The sequence below is a fragment of the Penicillium crustosum genome (assembly GCF_028827405.1).
Source record: "Penicillium crustosum strain IBT 35664 chromosome Unknown utg000003l_segment0_segment0, whole genome shotgun sequence".
In the NCBI taxonomy this organism is placed as follows: domain Eukaryota; kingdom Fungi; phylum Ascomycota; class Eurotiomycetes; order Eurotiales; family Aspergillaceae; genus Penicillium; species Penicillium crustosum.
The window spans coordinates 877,943-904,151 of record NW_026623124.1 but is presented as its reverse complement, the minus strand read 5'-3'; the positions used below and the strand labels follow the sequence as shown (position 1 = coordinate 904,151).

General features: G+C 47.8%; 10 protein-coding genes across 10 annotated transcripts; 3 read left to right on the top strand and 7 right to left on the bottom strand.

Moving 5' to 3' along the window:
• Nucleotides 1–290: 290 nt before the first annotated feature.
• On the bottom strand, nucleotides 291–1,634 carry N7487_007387 (uncharacterized protein; the record flags this gene model as incomplete). Its single annotated transcript, XM_056875117.1, has 1 exon — nucleotides 291–1,634. One exon carries the CDS (start codon nucleotides 1,632–1,634, stop codon nucleotides 291–293), a length of 1,344 nt encoding a protein of 447 aa, XP_056727305.1.
• Nucleotides 1,635–3,022: 1,388 nt separating this feature from the next.
• N7487_007386 (uncharacterized protein) lies at nucleotides 3,023–3,551 on the top strand (the record flags this gene model as incomplete). The annotated part of the gene is made up of 2 exons (XM_056875116.1): nucleotides 3,023–3,295; nucleotides 3,392–3,551. Exons 1-2 carry the CDS (start codon nucleotides 3,078–3,080, stop codon nucleotides 3,549–3,551), a joined length of 378 nt encoding a protein of 125 aa, XP_056727304.1. The 5' UTR covers nucleotides 3,023–3,077.
• Nucleotides 3,552–3,768: 217 nt separating this feature from the next.
• On the bottom strand, nucleotides 3,769–5,494 carry N7487_007385 (FAD-binding oxidoreductase; the record flags this gene model as incomplete). Its single annotated transcript, XM_056875115.1, has 5 exons — nucleotides 3,769–4,270; nucleotides 4,321–4,556; nucleotides 4,615–4,960; nucleotides 5,020–5,123; nucleotides 5,189–5,494. 5 exons carry the CDS (start codon nucleotides 5,492–5,494, stop codon nucleotides 3,769–3,771), a joined length of 1,494 nt encoding a protein of 497 aa, XP_056727303.1.
• Nucleotides 5,495–6,021: 527 nt separating this feature from the next.
• Nucleotides 6,022–6,600, bottom strand: N7487_007384 (uncharacterized protein; the record flags this gene model as incomplete). The annotated part of the gene is made up of 1 exon (XM_056875114.1): nucleotides 6,022–6,600. The coding sequence occupies one exon, from the start codon at nucleotides 6,598–6,600 to the stop codon at nucleotides 6,022–6,024; it is 579 nt and encodes a 192-aa protein (XP_056727302.1).
• A 759-nt stretch (nucleotides 6,601–7,359) lies between these two features.
• Nucleotides 7,360–8,133, bottom strand: N7487_007383 (NAD(P)-dependent oxidoreductase; the record flags this gene model as incomplete). The annotated part of the gene is made up of 3 exons (XM_056875113.1): nucleotides 7,360–7,764; nucleotides 7,824–8,047; nucleotides 8,106–8,133. 3 exons carry the CDS (start codon nucleotides 8,131–8,133, stop codon nucleotides 7,360–7,362), a joined length of 657 nt encoding a protein of 218 aa, XP_056727301.1.
• A 2,979-nt stretch (nucleotides 8,134–11,112) lies between these two features.
• On the top strand, nucleotides 11,113–12,069 carry N7487_007382 (uncharacterized protein; the record flags this gene model as incomplete). The annotated part of the gene is made up of 1 exon (XM_056875112.1): nucleotides 11,113–12,069. The coding sequence occupies one exon, from the start codon at nucleotides 11,113–11,115 to the stop codon at nucleotides 12,067–12,069; it is 957 nt and encodes a 318-aa protein (XP_056727300.1).
• A 593-nt stretch (nucleotides 12,070–12,662) lies between these two features.
• Nucleotides 12,663–13,732, bottom strand: lea1 (U2 snRNP complex subunit LEA1; the record flags this gene model as incomplete). The annotated part of the gene is made up of 4 exons (XM_056875111.1): nucleotides 12,663–13,025; nucleotides 13,122–13,382; nucleotides 13,519–13,559; nucleotides 13,654–13,732. 4 exons carry the CDS (start codon nucleotides 13,730–13,732, stop codon nucleotides 12,663–12,665), a joined length of 744 nt encoding a protein of 247 aa, XP_056727299.1.
• Nucleotides 13,733–14,427: 695 nt separating this feature from the next.
• Nucleotides 14,428–16,868, bottom strand: N7487_007380 (putative nucleoside diphosphatase (Ynd1); the record flags this gene model as incomplete). Its single annotated transcript, XM_056875110.1, has 4 exons — nucleotides 16,725–16,868; nucleotides 16,636–16,670; nucleotides 16,455–16,581; nucleotides 14,428–16,397 (listed from the first exon to the last, which is right to left on the bottom strand). Exons 1-4 carry the CDS (start codon nucleotides 16,732–16,734, stop codon nucleotides 14,428–14,430), a joined length of 2,142 nt encoding a protein of 713 aa, XP_056727298.1. The 5' UTR covers nucleotides 16,735–16,868.
• A 1,051-nt stretch (nucleotides 16,869–17,919) lies between these two features.
• On the bottom strand, nucleotides 17,920–19,575 carry N7487_007379 (ammonium transporter; the record flags this gene model as incomplete). The annotated part of the gene is made up of 5 exons (XM_056875109.1): nucleotides 17,920–18,609; nucleotides 18,672–18,992; nucleotides 19,052–19,232; nucleotides 19,292–19,506; nucleotides 19,564–19,575. 5 exons carry the CDS (start codon nucleotides 19,573–19,575, stop codon nucleotides 17,920–17,922), a joined length of 1,419 nt encoding a protein of 472 aa, XP_056727297.1.
• A 2,074-nt stretch (nucleotides 19,576–21,649) lies between these two features.
• N7487_007378 (putative C2H2 finger domain protein) lies at nucleotides 21,650–25,217 on the top strand (the record flags this gene model as incomplete). The annotated part of the gene is made up of 2 exons (XM_056875108.1): nucleotides 21,650–22,966; nucleotides 23,031–25,217. The coding sequence occupies 2 exons, from the start codon at nucleotides 21,650–21,652 to the stop codon at nucleotides 25,215–25,217; spliced, it is 3,504 nt and encodes a 1,167-aa protein (XP_056727296.1).
• Between the last annotated feature and the right edge of the window lie 992 nt (nucleotides 25,218–26,209).

The window sequence follows — 26,209 nt, the reverse complement described above, 5'->3', positions numbered from 1 at the left end:
TAATTCTGTGATATGATATGTTATTCTTTCTACGCCGTGGCATTTTAAGCCCTGAACACAATGGAGTCCTAGTGACAAGTAAAAATTGGAGAAGGCGTGCGTAGTCGCGTACAATTATTCGGAGTAGAAGAAAGCAGTTGTTTGCGCATGGAAAGCAAAGTTTTGGAACACAATGCATGCATGAAACGACGGCTCTTTCTCCTTTGCTTGGATCAACAAGAGAGAATACCACCCGCGGGGGCAGGACTTGGTGGAAAACTGTCATAAACTGCGGTATCGTACACCACTTTTCAGCCTGCCTGCGTCCTGCGCATCTGTTTGTTAAACTCTTTCCCTTTCGCCGCCCGTAGTAGCTGGCGTCGAAGTTCCGGTTCATCGCTGGACCACCATTTTTCCTCCCACGGTTGTAGGCCGCCGCCTCCAGGAAAGAACTCTGGGAGCAGAGCTCGACCAGCCCCCTTGAAGTCCAACTCGAGCTCCATCAGGGTATGCATTACCTTGAATTCAGCGAATACCATTGGTATCGGACTTGTTTCACTCCCTGAGTTCGGATGCATAGCCAGTCGAATCGGTATTCCCAACATCTCCGGCTGACGCGGAGCCCCGGCCGTGATAAGATTTTGCACCATGCCAATGCCTCCCACCGCGAGTAGATACCATGCATGGTCCTGAATCCCCGTGCTGCTGAGGAGAAGCATGAGCCACAGCACCGTTAACAGGAACGTCATCATGCGCGTAGTATTGCCAGGGCTCATCAGTCGTATCAATAGGCTCCTACGTGCCCGTGCCCGCCCCTCCTCGTCCTTTGGCAACTGCCCCCCAGCCATGTCTTCCAAATCCAACCCGCCCTTCGACCCTCGCACCACGATCACATGCTGCATGCCATTACCAAGCGTCAATGCAACATCCTTGCGCTTATCCAAGATTCGACACGCCCACTTCTCCTTCCGCCACTGCGGCAGCGCACCAGACACATAGGCCAGGATGGTTCCGGCCACTGTCACCAGGAAGATACTCCAGTCTCCGTACAAGCCAAACGGTATCGCACTGATGCCTAGTTGAACCACCGTCACGATGATTCCTAGCCAGTGCACCCAGTCATGACCAGGTCTCGCCACAGGATAGCTGCCATCCAGCGCCCACTCGTAAACAGCAACGCAGAGACGCGCCTGGTAGGGGCTCACAAATTTGCGAGGATTGGCGTATGTTTCTGCCGTTGCTGCGCCCTTCTCTGACATCTCCGTGTCTGCAACCCCGGCTTCCTCATCCCCGTACAAGACCGGGTGGTTTTCCAGTCGCTGTTCCACTTCTTCCGGCATCCAATATTCGTAATTCTGAAACACCCGCCCCAAAGTCCAGGACCGGTTGAATCGAGTATACCCCGTGCTTAGGTTGATTACCCGGAGCGAAGAGTCAGGGCTTGGGGGCATCATGTTGTCCTCGCTTTGGGCAGTGAGTAGTGCCGAGATAGCGTACGACACCCATCCGAAAGAGAAGGTGACCGGGGTGATAGGTCCGCCGGAGAGGGCTGCTAGAGCGAGCCCAATGACATCTCCGCCAATAATCAAGAGGATCGAGAACAAGTCCGATGGATTGACCCACTGTGCGCGGAAACTGGCTGCTGCTTGATCCATACTGTGGAAAAGCTGGATTCTACAGCTTCGGTCAGCATTCGATGAGAGAAGACTTCACCTGCAGTAGCGCTGGGGCCCCGGGGCTAAACGCTAAACCTCGCTTACATCACGAAAAAGGCGGTAGAGAATCAGGCATGTTAACATTGGAAGGCGCCAATTCCCCTACGAGCCGCATCCGACCCCTGGCCGTTAGATATTGGTGCTTGAATATGCCTTATTTTCTTACCTGAATTGTGCGGGCAGAAAATAAAGATACATGCCCGAATTACTATAAATTAGCCCTTAGTAAGTAAAGAAGTACCTGGATTCTTTAAGGTTGACAAAATCAACACCTTACAAAATAAGAATATGACGCTATTCGCACCCATACAAATCCTATGATTCGTTTATTTCTAGGCGTTGCCCAGATGAAGCCTTCCCACTACGTAATCCTCCAGTACCCAATCTCGTACGCTTGCTCTAGCCGCGGTTCGAAACCATCCTTGAGTAATAGCTTCACAATCGTCAGATAATGGGATGTACTCGGTCAGGGCGGGAGGGGGCGCTTTACCGGCTAGAAATAGGCGATAGGCGATGGTGGGAATAGCTTCAATATTACCGGGGAGCTGGAGTTTCATTTACAATACACTGTATAGAGCGGTATAATAAGGCGGTAGACGGTCAGGCACCAATACCATTACAAACCACATTACAAACCACATCCGACCCCTGCCCAGGTGGCCGCTATACACCTGCGTAGCCGACAACCTTGGAAATCGTGGTGTTTTTAACTTCGGCATAACATAGTCTGGTGATTCGCTCCCCACCGCACTAGGCAGGTTTGGGTACTTGAGAACGAAGAAATTATATATAGTAGGTTCTAATCGCGGTCAGAAATAATGGTAGATATACCCACCCTCTACAGAGCATATTTCTAACGCCCGTCAGAAATAATAGTAGATATACCTAGCAGTCCATAGTCAGCTAATATTCAAATTGATAAAATACCATGCATAGCCCATTACAAGTCCCTGGGAAAATAATATTAACTAGCTAGCACAAAAATCATGTCAGTTCACCCATCGAGATAGATAGGTGGAAAGGGCAAAGGACAGCACTCTGAGGTTTGATTACAGGAACAGGTCAAATTGAAAGTTGTAGCTAATAGGTGGGTGATGTGATACTCGTCAGAGAAGAGCACCTCTATTCACAGTACAAAGGGACATGGCGATATTGATGATATTGAGCAATATCCCATAATCCCTTTGCTCGTTGTGAACAAATATCGTCACGCACCGCTGGAATTGCGACGTGCTTAGTCATCTCAATCAACAAAGGCCACACTTCAGGTTGACGGAGAATTTGTAAATGACTGGACTTTGGATCTCGAAAATCCCATTGTCTCGACCATACTTCTTGTCCAAATTCTGCACCCAAACTCGAACTGTATTCAAAACCGCAAGAATGCCAATCACCACAAATTTCAAACTGCCAAGTTCGGCGAAAGAGCTGGCGCTGAGCCCGGACTCGAAATTATTCATTGCCTTCATATCTTCACCAGATCCAATTACCAATCAACCTTGGTGCCCAGACGTACGGGATGCCTTGCCACATATCAACAAGGCATTTGAAGGAGATGATGCGCCAGAATTAGCTATTATCGAGGTTGGACAAAAGCCTGAGTAAGTTTTACCATTGTCGTGCCTAAACTTGTGATGTTTTCTTTCCAAATTATATTGAAAACATGTCATCCGATACATTGAGCTGATATCTATCAGATGGGGTAACCCTCGGAATGTATACCGCACAACGTGGGGCACTAACAACATTCCCGCGCTGGTACGCTATGAGCAAGTCAATGGGAAAGTCACCGAGACGGGAAGATTGGTGGAAGCTGAAATTCTCAACAAGAAAAGACTCCGGGAATTCATTGTCTAATGGTATCTGCCCATACCAAATTGCACTCGATATCTTTAAGTTACTGGTCGGTTTGCTGGCTATCAAACCCAAATGTCAGTTGCGTCACGCGAAACATGGATTTACCACCATCTGAGATCTCGGAGTATTGTGAAACAGGCGTAAATAATACCAGTAGATACTCTTTATACATATTTTGTCCATCCGTAGAAAGAATCATAAATATCCCGAGGATGTCTTAAACCTTGAATCCACCAGGCATTAGAGTCTGGAAAACACCCCGAGAATCATACTTCTGCGCAATATCACGGAGCTTTTGGTGGTTCTCAGTACCATAGCCAGGGAAGATAGACTGGAATCCAGCAGCATCGCCAATGTAGTTAAAGGCATCGTAGAGACCGGCCTTCTGGGTAGCATTGTTAATCTTGTACGTTGTCTCTTCCACCCAGGAAGCAACAATTTCATCGTAAGCCGACCCAATCCACTCAACCACCTCCGCGTAGCAGAGATAGACCTGCGAGGAGTCCAGGCCGAGGGCGTTCCCGCCACGAGCCTCGGAGGCCTTCATCCAGTCGGCGCCGATAGGTTGCCAGTCCAGCTGAATAGTGGAGATATTGGCGGTAGGGACCTGCGCGTACAGCTTGGGGAGCTCGTTGAAAAAGGTTTGGTTGATGATACTGATTCCACTGAGGAGCTCCTTGTAGCTTGTGCCCTTAACGGTTCCGGCGACGAATACGTCACTAAGTCTAGTTAGCTACTAGTCCATGGTATTCCGAGCGGAAGATCATACTTGATGCCATCAACCACCACTACGGCTGTTTCAGCGGTAAATTCGGCGACCGTCTTAAAATCAAGGGTGCTGCTAATAGCTGGGATATCGGTAAACGGCTTGAAGATATCGGGGTAACTGATGGTGTCGCTGTCGTAGAACAGAATCACGGAGGCGAGAGTAGTCTCTCCGGGCACAAGGGCCGGTACAATGTGCGTCTTGGGGTCATAGATGTCAGATGCGTAGGTAGCCGCAGCCTAATGAAACTAGTTAGTAGCCAATCCTAAAGCAACCAAAAACACCAATATGACATACCGCCAGGAATTGATCTATGTGCTCAGCAGATACGGTGTGCGTACCAGCCCAGACCTTGACTGACTTGATAGTCTCCAAGTCGAACCGGGTGACGATGCCGAAGTTACTACTTCCACCCTTCAAGGCCCAGAACAGATCCGGATGGCTTGTCTTGTTAGCTTCCACAATCGAGCCATCGGCAAGAACAATCTCGTAGTTGACAACGGTATCACAGCCGAAACCAATCTGGTTACCGTAGAAGTTGACACCGCCGGCGAGTAGCAACCCAGGCACACCGACAGGACCGAGACGACCACCAGCAGCAGTCAATTCGAACTTCTCCAGATATTCGTAGACATCACTCCACCTAAACCGAGGTAAGTAAATATTATCACCGGTGCAAACAGAACGAAGCAAAGAACTAACCGGTGAGAAGGGCCAATGGACACAATGGACTGATCCTTCGACAACTCCAAAGTAGTCAAGTTCGACATAACAATCAAAACACCATCATCGATATTATTGGAGCCCTGCGACCATCAGAACAGGGTCAAACATCTTATTATAATTAGTAACTTGAAGATCAAAAACCTACCCGAATACCCATGTGTCCACCGCCCCGAACAGCGAACTGAGCATTGGCATTGGCCAGCGCCACGATACCCTCCGCAAGCTGCGCGCTGGACTGCGGTCGGAACACACAACCAGGGGCCATCAACTCTGTGTTTGACCAAAAGTTCGCTGCCTCGTACTTGTAGATACTGCTGCTGGCGAAGAACAAAGAATCCCCCAGGGGCGTTTGCAGCGCCTTACAGCCTGCCGCGACATTTGGCGATGTAGCAGCGACTGTCGATGCTGCAATTACGCCAACTAGCGAGAACATGGCTAATGTTATGCGCATGGTGAATGAGTATACCTGGGTAGTATACAACTTTGGAAACCTGGTCAATGGAGAGCGGGGTGAAACGACAGGGATGGGAGTCTTGGCTATTCACTGCCTGGGTTGTTACTAGATATGGGCGTAATTCTGAATGACTCTGGGGCTACTCCGGCTTGTCTAGCTTCTCTAGCTTCTCTAGCTTGCCCCCTAGCCAGTTCAGATTGGATTGTTTTGGGCGGGGAGTTCATTTCATCCACTTCGTATATAGTGGAGCCATTTTGCCGAAATTGTGATCGACGATACAGCTGTTGTAGGGTATGTGGTAGGGTGATATGTATAGGATTCCAACGAGATTCTATTTCTATGATCCGTGTGCGGAGTAAACTATATACAATTGAATGATATACATTGCCTTGAATGTGAAGATGTGGGATTTCTTCAAGTCGTCCAGGGGGCTGGAAGCTTCCGACCCACCTGAACTTATAGAACCTGAACATGATTGGATTGAAATATCGGACTAAGCATGCAGCATTTGTTTACGTGAGGTGTTATAGGGTATCTATCTCCACTATATCTTTTGCCCATCTCACAACCTCGTCCCATTCCTCACTGTGGTGCATAAGATGCTCAGCAAGGCTTTGTACTATTGTCTTTCCAGCCACTCTAGCCCACCACATCCCCTCAAGACGTCCCAGCAGAGCTCCCCAGCAAATGTATATAAGTAATGCTAAAGGCTCTTCGCTTTGAACTTGTTCGACAAAATCCCCACCAGCCATAACTATCCACGGAATGACCATTCCTTCGGCTAGAGCACAATGCTCAAGTGTATCGATAGCGTGTCCATAGATCTTTTGTGATGGACCGTCGATACCACAGCAAAGCTTCTTTAAAACGGGAGGGAGGGTGCCATCTTCCGAAAACAAGAACGTTGGATCAGCTCCAGACCAAGGTTGAATGATAAAATGAAATGGCCCTTCATCAAGTGACGGGCGAGCCTGGTCAATGATCGAATGAATTCCTTTCACCAAATGGAAAAGAGATTTTAAATCAGGGGGCACTCTCACTCTGGTCGCGAGCTTATCATCGGTGTTGCTTTCCAGTGATGGGGAAATAACAGTACAAGCCATCATTACCACCGAACACGCAAAAAGCGCATCGCAGTTTATTGGTGACACGTTTTCAAGTTCTATCCGAAAGGCAGGCAATGATCTGCTCTGGTAATGTAGGGCATCACCTAGAAATTCTGCCTTTTTTGAACTGTGTATAGGGAGTTCAGCCGCCATGTGAAATGACGTAAGGGCTAGCAGTCCGTCCATCAGGAATGGGTAATGCAGTGCTTGTTCTACCACGTATGTTTGGAAAACTTCTTTCAGTATTGGCGAGAAACTACTGCATGTTTTCAGTGTCCAATGATGCATCAGTTGCAATTCCCGTGTGCGGGAAACCGATGGAGTGCTCGGAGTACTCTGAACAAATCCAGGAAGCGGCCTTTGATGTGAGTTTTCAGGCCCCGTATTCTGTAACTGCGTACTTGTTGGTGGATGTTTCTCGTCATATGTCCCAGTCCAGCTGGAAGGTCGAAAAGGGTTACTGGTGTATTCACACACTGCATTTCGAGCCTTGCAAGTCGCGCAAGGAGGTCCACTTTCGTCACATTTTATCCGCCGTTTCTTACATCGGTTGCAACCATCCCGGGATTTCGTGTGAGGGCGTCTCTGGGGCATGTCACGATGAATTTATGAATTCTGCGCCGACATGAGGTTGAACAGGAAGGTAATAAGCATTCCAAGGCAAAATATTAATCCGTTGCTATATCTGAAGGGCGGTGAGGTTATCTGTCTCTCAGATGTTGTATGCTTGAAAGATTCTCCCAACATCGGATTCACTTATGTATTACAAATATAGGGCATCTTTCCCACCCATTTCCCCTCAATCGCCTCATCCAAAACCCATCTCGCAACACTAGCCCTACTAATCCATGTGTTATCTATCCCACTACCCAAGTAGGTTGCATTAACCGGTGCCTCCTTTCCGTTTGTAAGCCCCCCAACTCGAAATAATCCCCATCGGAGGCCATCTGTGTCGGATGAGGAAGAAATCGCTTCTCCGACACCTACCATCTCCTGATATTGACCAGAACTGAATAGCTTCATGAACCATTTTCCTGCCCACCACATCGATGTTATAACATCAGATTCATCTCTGAAAGATGGAGTGCAAAGGATGAGAATACGGGTTATGTTTTGGGAGGCGAGTTTTGGAATGAGGATTTTGTAGGCATCTGTCAAAGGCTAGATAATCTGTCAGTATCCCATCAAGACGTTACAATGATTATAGAATGAGCTCATACTGTGCCCTGCACTCCAAATGCTGGTCCTGCAAAAGAGATAAAGATGTCTGCTCCACATTTTGCGGCTTCTTCCAGGTCCGAATCGGCCTCAAGCGTGCCTACAATAATCTCTGTTCCTTCGCTCAGGCGGATGTGTTCGGGAACTTTGTTGGCATTTCGGACAAATAGTGTAAGACGATGCCCTTCATTAAGAGCGATATCACAGAATAGACGGCCGATAGCACCTAGGTCACATTCAAGTTAGAAATTCTGCATCGGATCGAATGATAGAGTGATGAATACCAGAAGCCCCTAGAACAAGAATATGCATCTTTTTCGAAATTCTTCAAGTGTTTTAGCTTTGAATCGGAGATTTGAAAGAAAGTCTCTGGGGAGGGCATTTTATACTGCGTAGGTAGTGGACTATAGATGATGCCAAGCATTAGCCCCACCAGAATACGCATCTTGTTTGCCAAAAACGGCAATTTAAACGCAGTCTTCTAGTGAGGCAGATCTTTGAACGTCAGGCCAATCAACACCCTGTTAAGGAAAGGTCAACATCAGTCCTGGCCACTGATAGATATCCGCTTCGAACGTATGATCTGCGAAGGCTATCGCCACTCTTCTAGTACCTTCCCTCGGACGTCCATCTACAATCCCGACAGTTAAATGGGGCCCACGGCTATATAAAGGCTGGGTACGTGTGGGTGGAGAGATGAGCGGAACGGCCCCTTTTACGGATTTGTGTATAAAGCTGAGGCCTTTTGGTTACAATTCATCTCCGGCTAATAGTCTTGACCCTCACTGCATCAGATTAGTGGACTATGCTATATTGTATCTTTGACTCACTTGGCTTTACCGAATAGGGACAACGTAAAAATAAACGTGAAGTGGGACTGAAGATAATAATGTGAGGCTTTGACCTTCCACGAAGCGTAAGATTAGAGAGAGAGTGAAGAGGAAAGGAAGAAATAGTAAGGTAAATATAGGGCAGGTATACCCAGGTGTATAGCAAATAGCAAAGCCAGGTATACTTAAGGTACTACTTAACTTCTTATAAATCAAAAAAGATCTTGTCCCCCGAGAAGATTGATGGCTTGCGCGAGCTTTTCTCTGCGGGCAGTAGGTGCCCATATTTTTGTCAGTGGGTTCCTTGTCATCCTTTTTGACTCAATCCACGACATTCAAGCCGTATATGAGGGAGACTGTATCATAGAAGTCGGGGGGTTACGAACAGTCTATAATGATTATAGACTTGAACCCAGCGCCAACATCTTTATATCCGGTATAGAAGTTAGCGAAAAACATAAGAGTCTCGTATAACGATAATGTTTTCCGACTAGATCCTAAGAGCTAAGAGCGCTCTTTTATGCTTCCGCCGTCTACTACCCTAGTCTGACACTTATGTAATTGGAGACGTACGAAGTTCAAATAAGAAAAATAAGGTTTCTCGGATTAGGAAATAGGTTTAGCTGGCGACAGAGAAGAAAGGGTAAGTTTCTTCCCTTTTTCCCGTACTTACTACTAAGGACTCCGAATTATTTATCTAGATCGGTATTATCTCCTATATATTCGACGATCTAAGTTCAGTTCTTCCGTTTCCCGCTAGCCATCGGCACTACCTTAGCCTTATTATAGACGACAACCTACCTCAACTTATCAGCCCGCCTAGCTATGCCGTTATATCAGAATAGGCGTTATACTCCAGTATACTCACCAGGTCTAATATATACCTAACCCGGATGAACACAATTGTTAGGAAGTAGGTTCCACTCGAAGGAACGGTGGACCCTAATGCAATCAGAAACACAACGCTCATAGGGACCGAGTACCTATGGGACCGCACTACGTATTCATAGACCGCGTCACTTTATGGAAGACGAATATGCTTTTTTTTACCAACCTCGTATATACCTTAAAAAAACATTTAAAGTATAGCTCAAAGGATATCTCAAAAGACAACTAAAATGGACATAAAATGGCCGTACAAGCGGCCGATAATAATTTTTGTCTTTTATATGCCTCCGGCGATGAAAGAAGCGGCGAGTAGTTATGAACCAGTGGCATACTTAGTTGCCCGTAAAGCACTCGTTAAGTGTGTGTTTTTTTTTGTTTTGTTTTTGTTTTGTTTTTGTTTTTTTCACTCCCTGAATCAATACGGTCTTCCATAATTTCCACAGGCAATAACCAACACCGGGGAGGGATTCCCGCATATATCCGCGCCGTAATAAAGAACAGGCCGATTCAGACCGTCGAGTGTTCTCGGCCCTCTAGAAACCTTCAGTTTGTTCTGGCTTAGGGTTGTTTGACGATTCTCAGAAATTCTTGCTCTTTGCTGTCATTTTGAGACCACCCGGGCCACCATATGACTTATCATGTGGCCGTCGTTTAGTCTTAGTCTCATAGTTAGACAGAGAGAATGGATCATTCCTCCCGCACTAGTTTTTGCTGTTACGGATTCATAGTATGGCCTGCTGCGTTTAGCCTTCGCTCGGCCTTTACATCCCCAATTCTGCCTAAGTGTTATTTATTATGGAGCTCATTCGTTGTCAGAGGAATCAGAGTCTGTGGAGATTCCACTATCGTTCAGGTACTGGAACATCACTTGTCTTACGTGATCGCCATACAATACGAGACTTAGTCCCGTTAGAGTAGTCAAGCCCCTTCTAATATGTTGAAAATAGCTTTCAAGCATGAAAGGCGGCTCGGGTCAACACGCGGGATGAAATGTTAAACTGAGGAAATAGAGGAATTTGGGGTAGGCTCGTATTATGTGGGACACTGCTTGAATGATATTTGATATTTGATTGTTGATTAATTATATTTTCCATCGGATCTGCATTATACGAGCTCTGTCCCTTTTTATCCCTGGCACCCTGTCACTATACTGAGGTTGTAAGGAATGAAGAACTCGTATTGCACAGCCCTTGCCTGCCAAACCTTATTATCCCTGAATGATAGTCCCGATCTGAGAATCTAAGAATAGCTTCATTCTAATTCCCCGCGAAACTTAGTTGAATCTCGCCCCGGTCGATGTTGAAAATGAACTTCACATTGGCCTGTACAGAGTATACGGGTTGTTGATCCCAACCCAGATCAGGAATAGTTGTCCTCGTTTTGGTTCGTGTTATTGACAGAACGCGCGATGGCATACGAGCTTTACGAGCATGGTTTTCCCAATTATATTGATAGCATCATCTCGTAGAAGAAGCTTGGAGAAGATATAAATTCATCAAGTCCCTCCATGTCTATTTTCTTTCCAGTGACTTGTTCCTTGCTGGTGTGACCAACATCAATTATCACCACAACAATGCATTTTAAAAGTACTCTCCTCTGTCTCTCCATTACAGCTCCCTTCTCGGCAGCCTACCATCTGGCTGTTACCGATCAGCACTCCAAGTCCGTTCGCGTCTTCCCACGAGATGCTTCCAAATGGAACAAAGACGCCATTCACTGGTCTTTCACTGCCGACCTGAACCCATGGCCCTGGCAAAAGGATGTTTGGGCCGACCTTTCTGAAGTCAAAATCCGCAAAACTGCTGACCGGGGTCTGGTTGCCCTGGTCGCTGCTTCAGGTGGCAAAGTTGGCATGGTCGATATCAAATCGGGGCAGAAGTCCACGACGATAGACGATGTCGTCTGGTCAGCAACACCTGATGGTAACCCGCATTCCCTCGAACGAATCCCTTATCTAGGAGCATTTGTTGCTGCAAGCTCGGCCTCCCATAAGCTGACGCTGTATGTTCCAACTGATGCGTCAGATGTCAATAATCTGAAAAAGATCAAGAAGAGCCATGAATATACTGTTCAAAAGGCTCATGGGGTGCTCTGGCATGGTGGCAAGTTATGGGCCATCGGAGAGGATTACCTTCACAAATATGATGTGGTGGGGAAAGGGAAGGACATCGAGCTCGAGAGGGATGGGAAACCAATCCCTTTGCCTAAGGTGAAAGGCAGGGCGAGAAATGGGCACGATCTTTCTGCCAGTTACAAGGATGATGACATCTTGCTGTTGACGCATACCGCAGCTGCGTATAAGTACAACACAACCAGTGGGGAATTTGATGTTCTCATGGGGGTCGATAAGCTGAAGTCTCTGGTTCAGCATTCTTCTGGAGAGTATGCCTGGGTACGCGGGGCAAAAGGTGATATGGGACAGTATGTGTCGTTTAGTGATGAGAGTGCACCCAAGACCGTAACGGATAAAAGAGGGTGGGATGATGCTGAATTCTACAAGGCGAGGATCTTTGATCCTGGGTATGAATGATCCCTGGGTATCGGGTTGATGTATATATCAGAAGCAAAATCGTACAGAGGAATTTGTTTGACATGTAGCATACAGTTTTGTGTTGAGATTACATCTCGCTCCAATGCAAACTCCATACTTCACAGGGATTGAAGCTATATAAGACAGCGGTGGTGAAGCTATGGAGACGAACCTCATCTTTATATCGAGTGGGGAACTCCAATAAGCGACGAAACCGCCATGGGCTGGTAGATGCGTCGTCAAGTAAAGGATAGTCGGCAGGCGAACCTTTAGTCTTAATGCTGCTTGAAGTACGCACCTCGGTGATTGTTACTCCAGATGCAGCCTGATAGACTAACACGGTATTTTCTGTTGAAGCACCAGATGGTCTTTTTCAATTTGATGCTCACAATTCACAGCTGGGATTTTATTTCCAATCCCAAACTAGGGGCACATGAATAAATGAATACCCAGATACGATACACACTGAACCCCACCCGGTCAGAAAAAAAAACCCAGAAAGCTAAGCTCCAGAGAAGAAAAGAAAGACAACAAAACGCGATTGCATGTTCATGATCCATGACACAACCCAAGAGAGAGTCAGATATCATCTCTCACATCTGCATGGCCTCATCACCATCGACATCCGCTCCACCGGGTATCCGTCCCTCGTTAAGCTCTTTCTCCAACCTGGTGATCTCCTGCAGACTCTTCGCGTCGCGAATCAACTTCTCAACGCGTTTGCGCTCCTTGTCTGTGAGCTGTACTCGGACACCCTTTTCAGCGGGGGTGCGTTCAGCCGGGGTGGAGACGTCAAAGGTGCGGGACTTGACACCCAGAATCTTGGATGCGAGAGATGATGGTGCCTCGTAGGTGCCGAAGAGTTCTTTAGCCGTGGCGCGCTCTGCGTCAGTTACTTTCTGGAAGTCAAGGAAGCGAATAGAGGGAATGCGCCAGATGAGCCAGTATCGGTAGTTCTAAGAGAACCAGTCAGCTTAGCTTCCAACAGAATCAAGGCCGTATAATATATATAGCCAGATCTAACTAGTATATGCATGAAGGGCTAAACAAACCTCTTTGCGTGCCACTGGATTTTGGAGGAGAGACAAGTGTGTCAGCCGTCCCAAGGTCCGCAGCGGATCGAGGTCGGCAAGTTCAGACACATTGTTTTCAGTCAGGACCAGGGTCGTCAGGTTAGGCACTGAAGTAGCGAGTGCCGGTTGGATGTGATTGATACGGTTGCGGGCGAGGAGGAGGGTGCGGAGGCGAGGGAAGTGGGGGAAGTTTCCGAGAGAAGAGATGTCATTATCGGTGAAGTCGATCGCATCTTGATCCTAGGAGGCGTCAACATCGGGTTCGCATAGGAATAACTGGGTTGACTGCGGACCAAGAAATTGGTCTAGCAGCAACATGGAGAGAGACAATAGAGACAAATATGTCTCAAAATTTGGGAAGAATCACAGCACTTACTTTGGCGATACCCAGGTTCTCAATTGTGGGGATCTTGTGACCTACACGACCACACAAAAAGACGATATCAATCCAGCTCTTATCAAAAGTGTAGTACCTGTTCTTTTCAGGCAGGTTTGTAGTGGGTGAACGCACCTCGGAGATCCAGCTCACGATCTGTGAGCGGATTGATATATGTTAGGGAACTTTGAATGAGCTCAGCGGTCAAGCGCATGGTGACGGTGGTGGCGGTTACCAAAAGTAAGTGGTGTATGAGATGGTGAGTTTATCGCGACGGCATAGGGGAAGTGTTCTGGAAGAATATTGAACAAGCTTAGTGAATCAATGCAACGAGTCAATCGGAAGCTACTTGCGCCAGTTTCTCTCTACATCATTTTTGCCAGGCGGTGACAAAGCTGTCACGTGATAACAATATGCCTGGAAATATTGGCATCAACGTGACCTGGGTGCTTGAACATCGAACATGTAACTACCTACATATCTCCAGGCTTACCAGGTAGCATAGTCGATTGATGAGTATTAACACTAAGATGTACAATTCAAATGCAGGATAGACCTTGGCAATGTATTAATCTATATTCAGGGGAAAAAAACATTCTCAGCCATTAATAGTACACACCTCATTACATGTAAATCACCGGCCGGAGATCAAAAGCACCGCAACCAACCGACAAAAAGGTACTCCAGAGCACAGTGTTTGAAATATGATATGAAGAATCGAAAGCAGCCTGCCACAGCGCACGCAACTCGATAAAAAAGATGAACTCCCTTTGCATATGAAAAAGAAGAAAAAGAAAAACCAGACAGCGCCGAAATGAATCGACGCATGTTAAAACAATCAAACTCCAATTGAAAATGCCATGCAGTGTAAGTAATTATGCATAATTCGGGTCAGGGGAATATGTCGCGTTAGTCGTCGGCCAGGGGGGTCATGCTGGGTGATTTTTGGTGGGATCTTGTTGGACTGCCAGCTCTTGATCGACGGCCGTTGGTTGTAGGGCCTAGGGCAATGGGAGCCAGGTGGTCCCTGCTCTCCGTCCTGACTACCAAGCCTGCTCGATCCATAGCGATGCCTGAGCCACCGCCACCACCGCTAATCCCAAGACCAATCGTCCCCGTCGAACTATTATCTAACGCGTATTTGAAACTGGGAGTGTTGCTGTTGCTGCCCCAGCTCGACGCTCGCTTCGGTGGTCCCAGTCTAGCCGAGTCTGCCTCGGAAAGACGTCCACCATCCTCGCTCCCGTCGGACTCGGTAGCACCAAGCTCGTAATCTTGAGCACCGTCCTCGAGAACTCGCTCGTAAGAGGGGGTGCTTCGACTGATGAATGGCAGCATCGATTTGAGTCCCTTTCGTTTCTTAGGGTGATTAGGGTGCGATGGCCCACCACGGCGTAACACGTTACTCACGCGGTTGAAGATCCGTGATCGACGGCTGCGTCCGCACAAGAAGAAACCGGCCATTACAATAATGAGCATGAAGAGGACGAAGCCTGGGATCCGGCGCGGGGAATCACCGTCAAATAGTGTGTCATGCCAGTGCTCACTGTGGAAGCTGTCTGAATCCGGTAGTAGTTGAACACTGGGATACTGGAAGTCGGCCGGGATACCGTGCAGGTTGCTGCCAAATCCAACCGGGAGACCTCCTTCGATCTCTAGAGGTACCTGAGAAGATGCATACAAGACGATCTTACCCAAAGTCCAACTCACTTCGGTCGAGTCAATCTTGTTGACTGCCTGGAACGCATCAAGATAGCCCTTTTCTTTTCCATGAGCCAAGACTTCTTTAGTTCCATTGTGCGAAGAGCCCGTTGTATCCTCCAAACCCACGCGAGGCACTCCAATGCCATCATGTAGCATATTGATGATCCATGATGCCTTGAAGCATACTTCGTGGGCCTTTTGACGATCAACTTTCTTTCCCCATTTGTGCTGTTCAAGGCCGTGCTCAATGGAGTCCCAGTCTTGAGAGCAGAACATTTGAACCCGTTCTTGATATGTGTTGAAGTCGTATGCTTTATCCTTGTATCCCATCTCGAAAATCTCGTGGGTGGTATGCCAGTATTCGCTGATCCCGATAAAATGGTTCACATCAAAGTCGATAGCTGGAACGTGGATACCGTTTAACAGACACGGTTCATCTGCACACGGAGCATCCTTGTCCAGCAATGGGAATGTCTGACGGAGACATTCGTCGAATTTGCCTGTACCTAGCAGGTATGTTTCCGTCTCACTCGCCGACACGACTTTACCGTCAAGCGTAGTCCGTAATCCACTGGGAAGACAAGGGTCGGGCAACTCTTTGATATCTGGCCCAATTGCCGTCCGTAAAGCATCTAGATAGCGTCTTCGGGCTTCGTGCACGCCGAACTCCAACCACGAAGTGACAAACACCCTGTGCTCTTGAACCGATCCATCAATATTCCGCAATCGCAACAATTTGAGGTCCTCGGCATGCTTTTCTGTCTCCGTAACATTCGGAGCGAATGCAATTTGGGCCGATGCGCCACCCATATCGAGGAATCCGTAGGTGTTGTGCCCCTTTCCATGGTCGTGCTTTTCCGGGGCATCAAAGGATCCCATCAAGTAATTTGTCGCAATCCATCCATATAGTCCTTCTGTCACACCCGGAATCACTTGGATGTGAACACCACAGTCTGGTAGCAAAAAGTCCGAGTTGTCACGGGCATAAGAGCAGATCTGATCCAGAAGCAATTGTCGCTCGAGGTTTCCTAGCAGTCGCATGCCCGCAGTGGCGAGGAGAAATATGGGTGTATCCTTGGCATCCTCGGCAGGAACGATTCCCTTGGCGTGGTCTAACAGTTGAGCGAGATGGTCTGATCCAACCAATTCGGGTCTATTGGCGAATGAAGAAACACCTTTTTCGCAGGTGGGTTAGTGTCGGGTTGTTGGTTGATATTGACTCACGGACTCACCAGGGTGAATCTTCTTCGTCCATTCCTCCTTGGTTTTGATTTCCGGTAGCGATTTCAACTCCTCCACATCGGCGTGCTTTCGTGCAGCGGCATTTCGTAGCCATCGGTAAACGTGTACGCGAGTCCCCTATACGGTTGATTAGTGATCTGACTCCGAGTCTCCCAACCCAGGCCGACATACAGACGATCCCGCGTCCAGGACAACACCATAACGCCCTAATAAAAAGGTCAATTTGCCGCATCATGAAAAGTGGAGGTGGGTCTACATACATTTGCCCATTTGGACTTTTGATTATTCGCAGATCATGACAGACTTGTCAAAAAAGAAAGAGAACAATTCTTCAAATTAAAGAGCAAGAATATGGGGTAAACGAATGACAGGAAGTACAGAAGACTTGAGAGAGAAGAGAAAGAGAGAGGAGAGAGGGACTCCAGCCAAGAAAGATAAGGAGAGTGCCAAAAGCGGCCTGGACGCGACGACTCCGGGGCGGTACGAAACATGACGGGCCGCACTAGGAATTTTAAGTGGCGAAAAGGGCCCAGATTGGTCTGGATTCGGGAAAGTGGGGTCATTTAAGGGTAATGTAACTTTCTGTGACCACTTAATCCCTGTTTTTTTTTTTTTTTTTTTTTTTTCTTTTTTCAGCTTATTTTCATTTCATCGTACAATACCACGAAGTATAGCAGTATAATAGAATAACTAGGATTACTACTCCGGAGTCTAACATCTATAGTAACAAATATCGACAATATTATTGTACTCTCTCGAATATACCACATACACCAAGGTTATTTACTCCTGCAGATGTGTACACGTCTCACTGCGGCATGCAGATTAAACGTTTTAATCTTGACAGGGACAATTCAACTTGGATCCTGACTATCTCAACTTCATTATTTATTGTAGATACATATGTGTTATGGAGTACATTGTAAGCGGATATGTATTCCAGCCTCGTCATCATGGAATGTAAGTTGAAAAGGACCCTCGAACAGGGCTTACAGGGCTTACAGGGCTTACAGGACACTAGAATGCCGGGGAGAGGGGAAAGTATACGTCAGCCCCTCCCTTCCCCGGCCTTGGAAGCCGGAGATTCGTTGCGTCACTCTGGTGAAGGGTATATATGTCTTGGCCAAGGCTTTTCATGTTTTTCCCTGTGACTAGAATGATAAAGATAATCCCTATTATGGTAAATAAGCCTTTTCCCATGTATGAAATAAATGCGACCACTAGTTAGTATATGGATACTACCTAGTATCACTTACTATGCTCGGATTTAACACAAATTACAAGTCACAACTTTTTTTTTTTTTTTAGACATCTCTAAAATATCATTCATAAAAGAGAGGCAAACAAAAGGACAGAAATAAAATTAGAAACATTGAGGTTAGTAGATCCGAGACAGGTTACATGTTCTACATACAATTATGGGGGCTGGAGTCACAAGATGTGGTTGTAACCCTGTCACGTCTTGGTTTCCTGAGAGCCAACCACTACAGGAACCTGCCCATCAAGCATACTCCTGGGTGATGAAGACCCGCATAAATCGTTGAGGAGCACCCGCTCACCAATCTGCTCATCGATAAACTGCGCGCGGTCCAGGCCAACCATTTCTGCCTCCTCATCCACTCGCAACTGCATCCCCGGTATGAACTTGAGAATGTAGAGCAGGATACACGAGACAATAAAAGAATATGCCGAGATAGCACACACTTCGGCCAATTGTTTCCCAACTTGCACTCCATTGCCGTCAATACCCCCAGTAGCCTCGGTCACGCCATCCAACGCCGCAATAGACTGCGACGCAAAGATCCCGGTAAGGAAGGCCCCCACCATCCCACCGATACCGTGCAGCTTGAATACATCCATCCCCTCATCTATGTGTAACCATTCATTGATGTCTTGGAGGAGGGCACAAACGATACTCGTGAGAAACCCGATGAGGGCAGCAAGCCACACGGACACAAATCCGGCCGCTGGCGTGATGCCAACTAGCCCTGCGATTGCGCCTTCGCACGCTCCTACCACCGAAAACTTACCGCGGTGTTTGATATAGTCAACCAGCACCCATCCTAGTACTCCTGTGCAAGCCGCAGTATTGGTGTTAAATGCCGCTAGCATTGCCCGCACGCTAGCATTGAGCGCCGAGCCGCCCTAGGAGATGACTACTGTCAGATTTGGGTTCAGAAAAAAAAAGGGGCACAGGTATAACATACGTTAAACCCGAACCATCCAAACCAGATCAAGGCCGTCCCCAAGAAGACTAAGGTGGTGTTGTGGGGTTTCGCCTGTGAAGGGCGGTCGATATTCTTGCGCTTCCCCAGGACAAAGGCATAAGCCAATGCCGACCAGCCAGATGCGATGTGAACCGGGCCGCCACCGGCGAAATCAAGCGACGGGAGATTATACAACCACCCGTTGCTGTTCCAGGTCCAACAGGCTAGGGGACAGTAGACGACGGTCGCCCAGCAGAAGCTGAAGATGAGCGAGGGGATCATGTTGCCTCGTTCGAATGCTCCGCCGACAACGATCATGACCTGCCGCAGGATTCCATTAGTTTTGACTTCGCGACATTGAGTTGCGAGGTATTGATTACCGTGCACGCGCAGAATAGAAGCTGATAAAAGCAGAATACAATCTCTGGGAGATCGGCCGAGCCAGGTGATGGTGCAACCATCACACCTCTCAGACCAAAGTTCTTAAGGGTCCCAATGAATGGACTTGCATCCCGAGCATAGGCCAACGAGTAACCCCAGAACATCCATTGAAACGTTGTTCTGGCGAGATCTTTGTTAGTACGATGTACACGTGGGGTTGGAAGCAGACCTCGACATACACAGCCACAACCATGAACGCCTGGAAGAGTAATGCCAGCGCTGATTTTCTGCGTGCGAGCCCACTGTATAGAAGGCCGATCCCGGGGATGATCAACCAAACAATGAACGCGCAGAAGATGATGTAGGTATAGTTCCATTCAACGCCTGCGTATTGAGCATTTACGTCGACCTTGAGTGGGTCTCCACCTGTTGGGGTAGACGCATTGTATACTGGCTATATTATATGACCATGTCAGCTGTGTGCAAGTGTCATTTCAATACGTAGACTTACGCTGTCGGCCATGATGGGAGCTAGAATGGATCGCAATCCTCAATTCTTGGTTCGGGGGTCCGCAGCACATATATTCTCTAGTAGAGTGGACCTTCACATGGCTCATAATAGCTGGAGTAATGATTTCCAAGGATCTTATCTATTTTATGACAGCAGCCAAGACTCCATTGCATCAATGGGGAGGTTTAGATCTATAGTAATCACCCACGATTCATGGGAAATCCCCGGGTCCCTGCAATTTCTATGACTGTCAGATCGATTATTGACGATAAGAAGACTTAATCCGATCTGATCTAAGATAAGGATCCGAGAGGATGTTTTTCATGGAGTTTTAACCATCCAATTACATCTTGTTCTCGTGTTCACCCCCGGATCTTACAACCCTCTAGGGCTTAGGCTGTTATCGAACGGGCTATCTTATCTGGGGGACAAGCTTGGCATATGGTTTACACATGTCTTGGACTTTGAACAGTCCCGAAAATAATTCGGAGTGGTTGTATATTAAAGGAAGTATTACTCCGTATATTAAAAGCGAATAGGGTACCAAACCAGGATCTAAGTGTCCCTGTATAAATACCTCCAAAGCCTCGTCCTCACAAAGTCCCCACCCAATAGTTCCTTTCTCCCCACGTTGCCATCAGCCAGACTACACTACTACCAGAATAAACCTCATGATCATAGACCAACTTGCGATCCCTTACATATCTTTATATTCTAGATCATAAGATATGAATCTTGTGGTTAGAATAAAAGCTGTGGGGCTTTCTTATTCTTTCTTATTATTGAGGCTGAGTAGTCACTGTGGGGCATGTCATAGGAGATCTAAGACACAGAGACCAGCCAGTCGCCCAACTCTACTCCATACCTAGGTAGAATTGAACTACTCGGTAGGTAATAATCAGTTACTGACCAACCTATCATTTGGCGTATAGAATCGTGATCAGGATGTTGCATCTTTGGCTGGAGGAGTTTCACCGCACACTTGGTACGAAACCTGAGCCAGTGTTTGAAGCTATTAAATATTATTGCAGTTTCATTTGTCTAGGTAAAATTCTGAAATTGATGCTATCTTGACATGTTGATTAGGGGGGCTTTTTATAGATACGTATATTAGTGGGCGCGTAGAGTGGGGTCTATTATTATGCCTCATGTATTGACATTGGTCAGATATATAGATATAGATACAACCTAGGAATGTGATTGCTGCATAAGCCAGCTTCATGAGTAATTTCTTTCCAAAGTCAAAGGGCAGATTCACTTGATTTAGCCATCTCATCCAATACTTTCAGCCCTATAATATTGTGATGGACCCCACGGGAGGCTGAGCCCAGAGAGGATAAGAATAGAAATGGGAATGCTGTGGCTAGGGCGCCTATTAGATATGTATACTCCGTACTTGTGGAATAACACTCCATACTACGTATAGACTCCATACTATATAGATTATGATGTAAAGAGAGCATACAACTTGCACAGCCACACCTTGTGAGCCGTTCCCCAGTGAGGCTCCGTGGGAGAAAAAAAAGCGGAGCATTTTTTGGGAATTCCTGTTTCTTCTTTGAACAAGGCTGACAGGCATTTACCTGTGCCACAGACTAAGCTGTAATAGATTAGTTAGATTATTTATATTAGTTATATTAGTATATTAATATATGTTCTTATTGGAGATTCTCTTGTTAGTCCTGCATAAAATTATAAGTGGAGGGATGCGCCCGGCGCTTGTTCAGCTGTCCCCCTCATCTCCGACTGATCTTCGGCCCCCATCGCTTCTTTTTTTTTCTCTCTTGAATCTTCCCTCTTCATTTACTCTTTGCTTTTTGATTTTCAAGTTCAAGTTTAATATTTGGGGCATCGTCTGTCCAGTTCCCTCACCTTATGTATTGGGAGCGCCAAAAGACCATACCAGGACAAGGTCATCAGGACACAACAGGACACCAAAAACAAGGCAACAAACTCCAATATATAATCACAGAACTGCCTGCATATATTATATCCAACACCCCCAACTCGATGCTTTTTTAATCAGCTTGATTTGATACTTCCCATTTTCGCGGTCAATCTTAGGCTAATTGACCGCCGTTTGAATATGTCGCGCGCCTCCCCACTCAGCGCTCAGGGGCAATCGCCAACAGATGCGATTCAAGATCGATATGCTCCGGATCCTTACCTGTCAGCCGCATCCGATCCGGAGGAAGTCTTCTTTCAGGCCAGTGCCATTCGACTAACGCCAACACCATCGCGGGGAAGTCCTGGCCACAGTGCGGGACCTGGCTCATCCCCTCGTGAGGACGCTCGGATCGACTCCACAATCCAGGGCTATTTGAACCCGAGAACAAGTGATCATACGGACCGAAGCACTTGCACCTCCCCTATCTCTGATACAAGTGTCTTCGTGGAGCCAAAAGATATCGAACTGGATAGTGGTTCGACATGGCAAAATGAAAACCTGCCATCATGCAGGATTGGGGAGGGTAATGTGCCCGTCGATTCGGCATGGGGTTCGTCCATGGCACCGAATGCCTTTCAGTGGACGAGCTCGGACCGCAACCCGAACCCGATTCCATCATCCACGCTGGCAGGTCTAGAGCCTCATAGCAATTCTAGCGCACAACACTCAATCCCCACCTCGTATCAGGCTGGCCTCGGTGTCTTGAACGCAGCCGCCGAGCCATCAAGACTCCGCGTCTTGACCAACGAGGAGTCGACCACCGAGCTGACGTCGAGCCCAACTAGGGGAAGAAGCCCCGTCGTCAAAATTACAACTTTCACCCGGGGCGATTCGCCCGCGGAACGCAGCACGTCACCGCAAGGACGTTTCGGCCAGTCCTTTTCACACCTATCTGCTAACCCAAGCGAGCTGGAAGACGAAGATGATGGTGATCATCACTCGGTCTCGTCTGTTCCCGTGAAGCGATCTAAGGACGGCGGATGGATTCCAAACCCATCAACCCATCTAGCTGGCATTGATCCAAGGTCCCGTGGAGATGAATTTGTACCAAGTCCCAATGATATTCATTTTCAGCGAGAAAGGAACGAAAAGAATGAGGACATTTCCCACTGGTCTGTATCGGTAAGCGCCGCCAACAGTGATGCCGGTGGGGACTCGCCTAGTCCACCACGCCCACGCCCACACCATGTTTCCAGGAGACTTCGAGCGAGGAGTACCGGCGATCACCCTTTGAAACAAGAAGATTATTTCAACCTAAAATCCCGCACCAGAGACGCATCATTCCCTGGACCCGGTGTACTAGTTCATGAGAGCAGCGACGACATCAGCGAAGATGAAGCAAGCATTGGCACTTACTCCGACGAGCCCTCAGCCGATGCAGATGAACCTGGCAGATATGATCGCAGCACCCCCGATGTCTATTCATCTTTCTCTCCGACCGAAGCTGAAGAAAGTGTGCGTCTTTATCCCTGGCATGATCCCCCCCCGCGATGCGACACCCAGATTGCAAGCGATGCAGCCGGACAGCTCTACCGACGCTATGATAGCTTTTAACAAACGTGTGCGAGATCTTGAAACGGCATCGCTCGCGGCAACCATTGATAACAATAGCATTATCAATGTTAGTGCATCTCTTGAGAACTTTTCCTTCACCGAACAACCCAAGAAACGCACCAGTCTGTTTAAGCGTCAATTTCTGCAGGCATCCTCGATTCTGAAGCGCCAAGCATCTGACCTTTCCATTGGTCAATCTAATAGCTACCCCGGGCTTCCCCATCGTGATACAGAGGACACACCGGCAAAACCGAGTTATTCACCACGAAATGGGTTCCTGCACCGTCGCCATTCGCGGTCGCCAAGCTTGAGCAACGCACTTCTTTCAATGACCAGCCAAATGACGGCTATCGGGGGTAGTCAGCCTGTCCAAGCAATATCGCCTACACCCTCACCGAATCCGGAGAGGGGTTCCTTGAACATCCAATTTAAAGGTCGAGGTCGAAGCAGAAGCGAGATCCCCCGACCAAGTAGCCCCGGGCTAATTAATCTTATGACCGCTCATGGTGGACCACCAGTTCCAAACATCACATCGCCTCGAGTCAGTTCGGACACCGATCAAACACCCAGAAGTACACCTGTGGACCCTGAAACCGGAGGCGCCGAAGATGAGAATGATATGGACACCAGTAACAACAAAGGCGTGGTTATGGATTTCCCTGCTGTTCAAAGTCTCCCAGTACCCACAATCGAAGGGTTCAGATCGCAGATCATGCAATTGAATCCAAGGCTTGAGCCGGCTTTGATTCACCGCCTATCACATGAGCAAAATCGTCGATACAAGATCTTGGTTGATTTGCAGCAGAAGCATTCTATTGCAGCTGCCAACCATACGTGTAAATCCGGCAACTTTTGTACTGTTCAGGGAGGGCAACCCACTCTGTTGCAGGACCCCAAGGCCCCCAACGATCCTGAGGCAGGACAGATCCAGTTCCAAGTGACAAGTTTCAGTTATGGACATGAGCAACAGTATTCTCCAGAGGACGGCACGGGGGCCGCGACACAGTTCCCTCCCGGAGTGCCCCTTCCGCCAGTCACTCGTCTTCCCGCCCGGTTTGAGTGCCCCATTTGCTTCGAAGTAAAAACATTCCAAAAACCATCCGACTGGTCCAAACACGTTCACGAGGATGTGCAGCCATTTACTTGCACATTCCCCCACTGCACCGAGCCCAAGTCATTCAAGCGTAAAGCAGACTGGGTTCGCCATGAGAACGAGAAACACCGGCACCTGGAGTGGTGGACTTGTACATTCCCCGAGTGCAACCACAAATGCTATCGTAAGGACAATTTCGTTCAGCATTTGGTGCGGGAACACAAAATGCCCGAGCCCAAGATCAAAAAGACGGGCAAGGCTTCTAGCACGGTGGATGCTGAGGCTGTACCGAATAGCCGAAGGGAGCAAGAGCTTGATCGATTATGGAAAATGGTCGAAGAATGTCGGCATGACACCACGCAGGCCCCCCAGCAGGAGCCATGCCGCTTCTGCGGGAATGTCTGTAGTGAGTGGAGAAAGTTGTCAGTCCACCTTGGCAAACACCTGGAGCAACTAGCCCTGCCCGTTTTACGATTAGCAAAGCCGAGCAACGCTCCAACCCATGTCGCCAACCCCAGCCAAGTGGAGACAAATCGCGGATCAGTGGCTGCAACCTATCCCTCTGTCGCGCCATATCACCCTGGACACGGAGGACCCGAAACGGCCTCCACTCATCTGCAGCCGCAGTATGCGATCCGAAACACTAGCACGCCCGCCAACCCGGCGTTCTCAATCAACAACGTCCCGCTGACAAATTATTCCACCATCTCTGGCGGCGAACTTTCCATGGAGCCCGAGTCCATGACAGACTCTCTCACCCCTGATCAGTTCTCAGCATACACGCAAACGACAGACCAATTTGGCCAAACTACACTCCATCCCACTCAGGGCCAGGTCTATCCCCTGCATCAGAACTCGGTGACGTACCCACCGCCTTATAACGCCGTTCCGAGATCGAGATCCCCCGAGGCAGATCTCATGCAGCCCTCGTATCCCCTCGCTCAGTTTCTCCCTCATCCCTCTTTGTATCCCGATAATTACCCGGCTTACCAACCCATGGAGTCCAACATCCCCTACACTTCTGCGACTTACTCTTCTGGATGTTCCTCTCAAATGTGATTATAGATACGATTCCCTTGAGATCATCTTCCCCCCCTTTTTTGTTCTTTTCTTCTTTCCCCCCACTTTTTTTTTTTTTTTCCATTACTGCCGATTCCCCTTCCCCGTTCTACTATGAATTCTTCCAGATCAGCTGCATCGTAATCGATGGCACATGATCACTAGAAGGAATTCCTGTACCCTTTTTCCAGCATCAGCAGAGTTATGCAAGCAGATCCCAATTTTATGCATTTCTGGAATGATGACTATGATGATGATTTATCATGATCCTTTTTTTCGCATGTACTCTCAATATCTCTGTACATATTTTGGGCGCTCGGGAATTCCGTTTCAGACCGAATGGCGTATTTGCTAAACGGCGATGTGCATGGCATATGAGAGATCAGATTTATGTTTTGGCTTTTCCTCTTCTGTACTAGGCTGTTCCCACTTTCGACATGGTTCCACGGTTCATAACATAAAGTGTACCAGCCCTGGAGTGGACATCTGGAGATCAAATGGTAATCTGAGACATACGAGGTATACGAGACGAGACCGAGTATCTATTCGATTAACATCATAAATTCAAATACTTTCGTTTCAAAGTTAGACAACCCCCTTGACTCCTAAATCCGAAACTGCATAACATGTTCTCCGTCCTCCGTATCGCGTATAAACGTGCGAATTTATCTTATTTATCCCTTGCGGCACGAACATGGCAAGCGAGTATCGCCGTCGATCAGCAATGTCGATCGTCTGTCCTGTCACAGCCCAATCCGGACCTTGCTCCCTTGCAGCCCCCTCCTCCCTTTTACAGACTTATCTTAAGATCCCCATGAGGGGCTGGATTTGTCTTGCATGCCTCGTGCAGAGGGACTAACGACATTTTCTGTAGGTGTGTAGGTGTGTGGGTGTGATACGTGTAAACTATGGATTTATCTCAGATTATGTTAGAAGCGGGCTGAATCAACCCCGGGAACCCCGGGAGATGAGGGGAAAGTAGAGCCGATCGT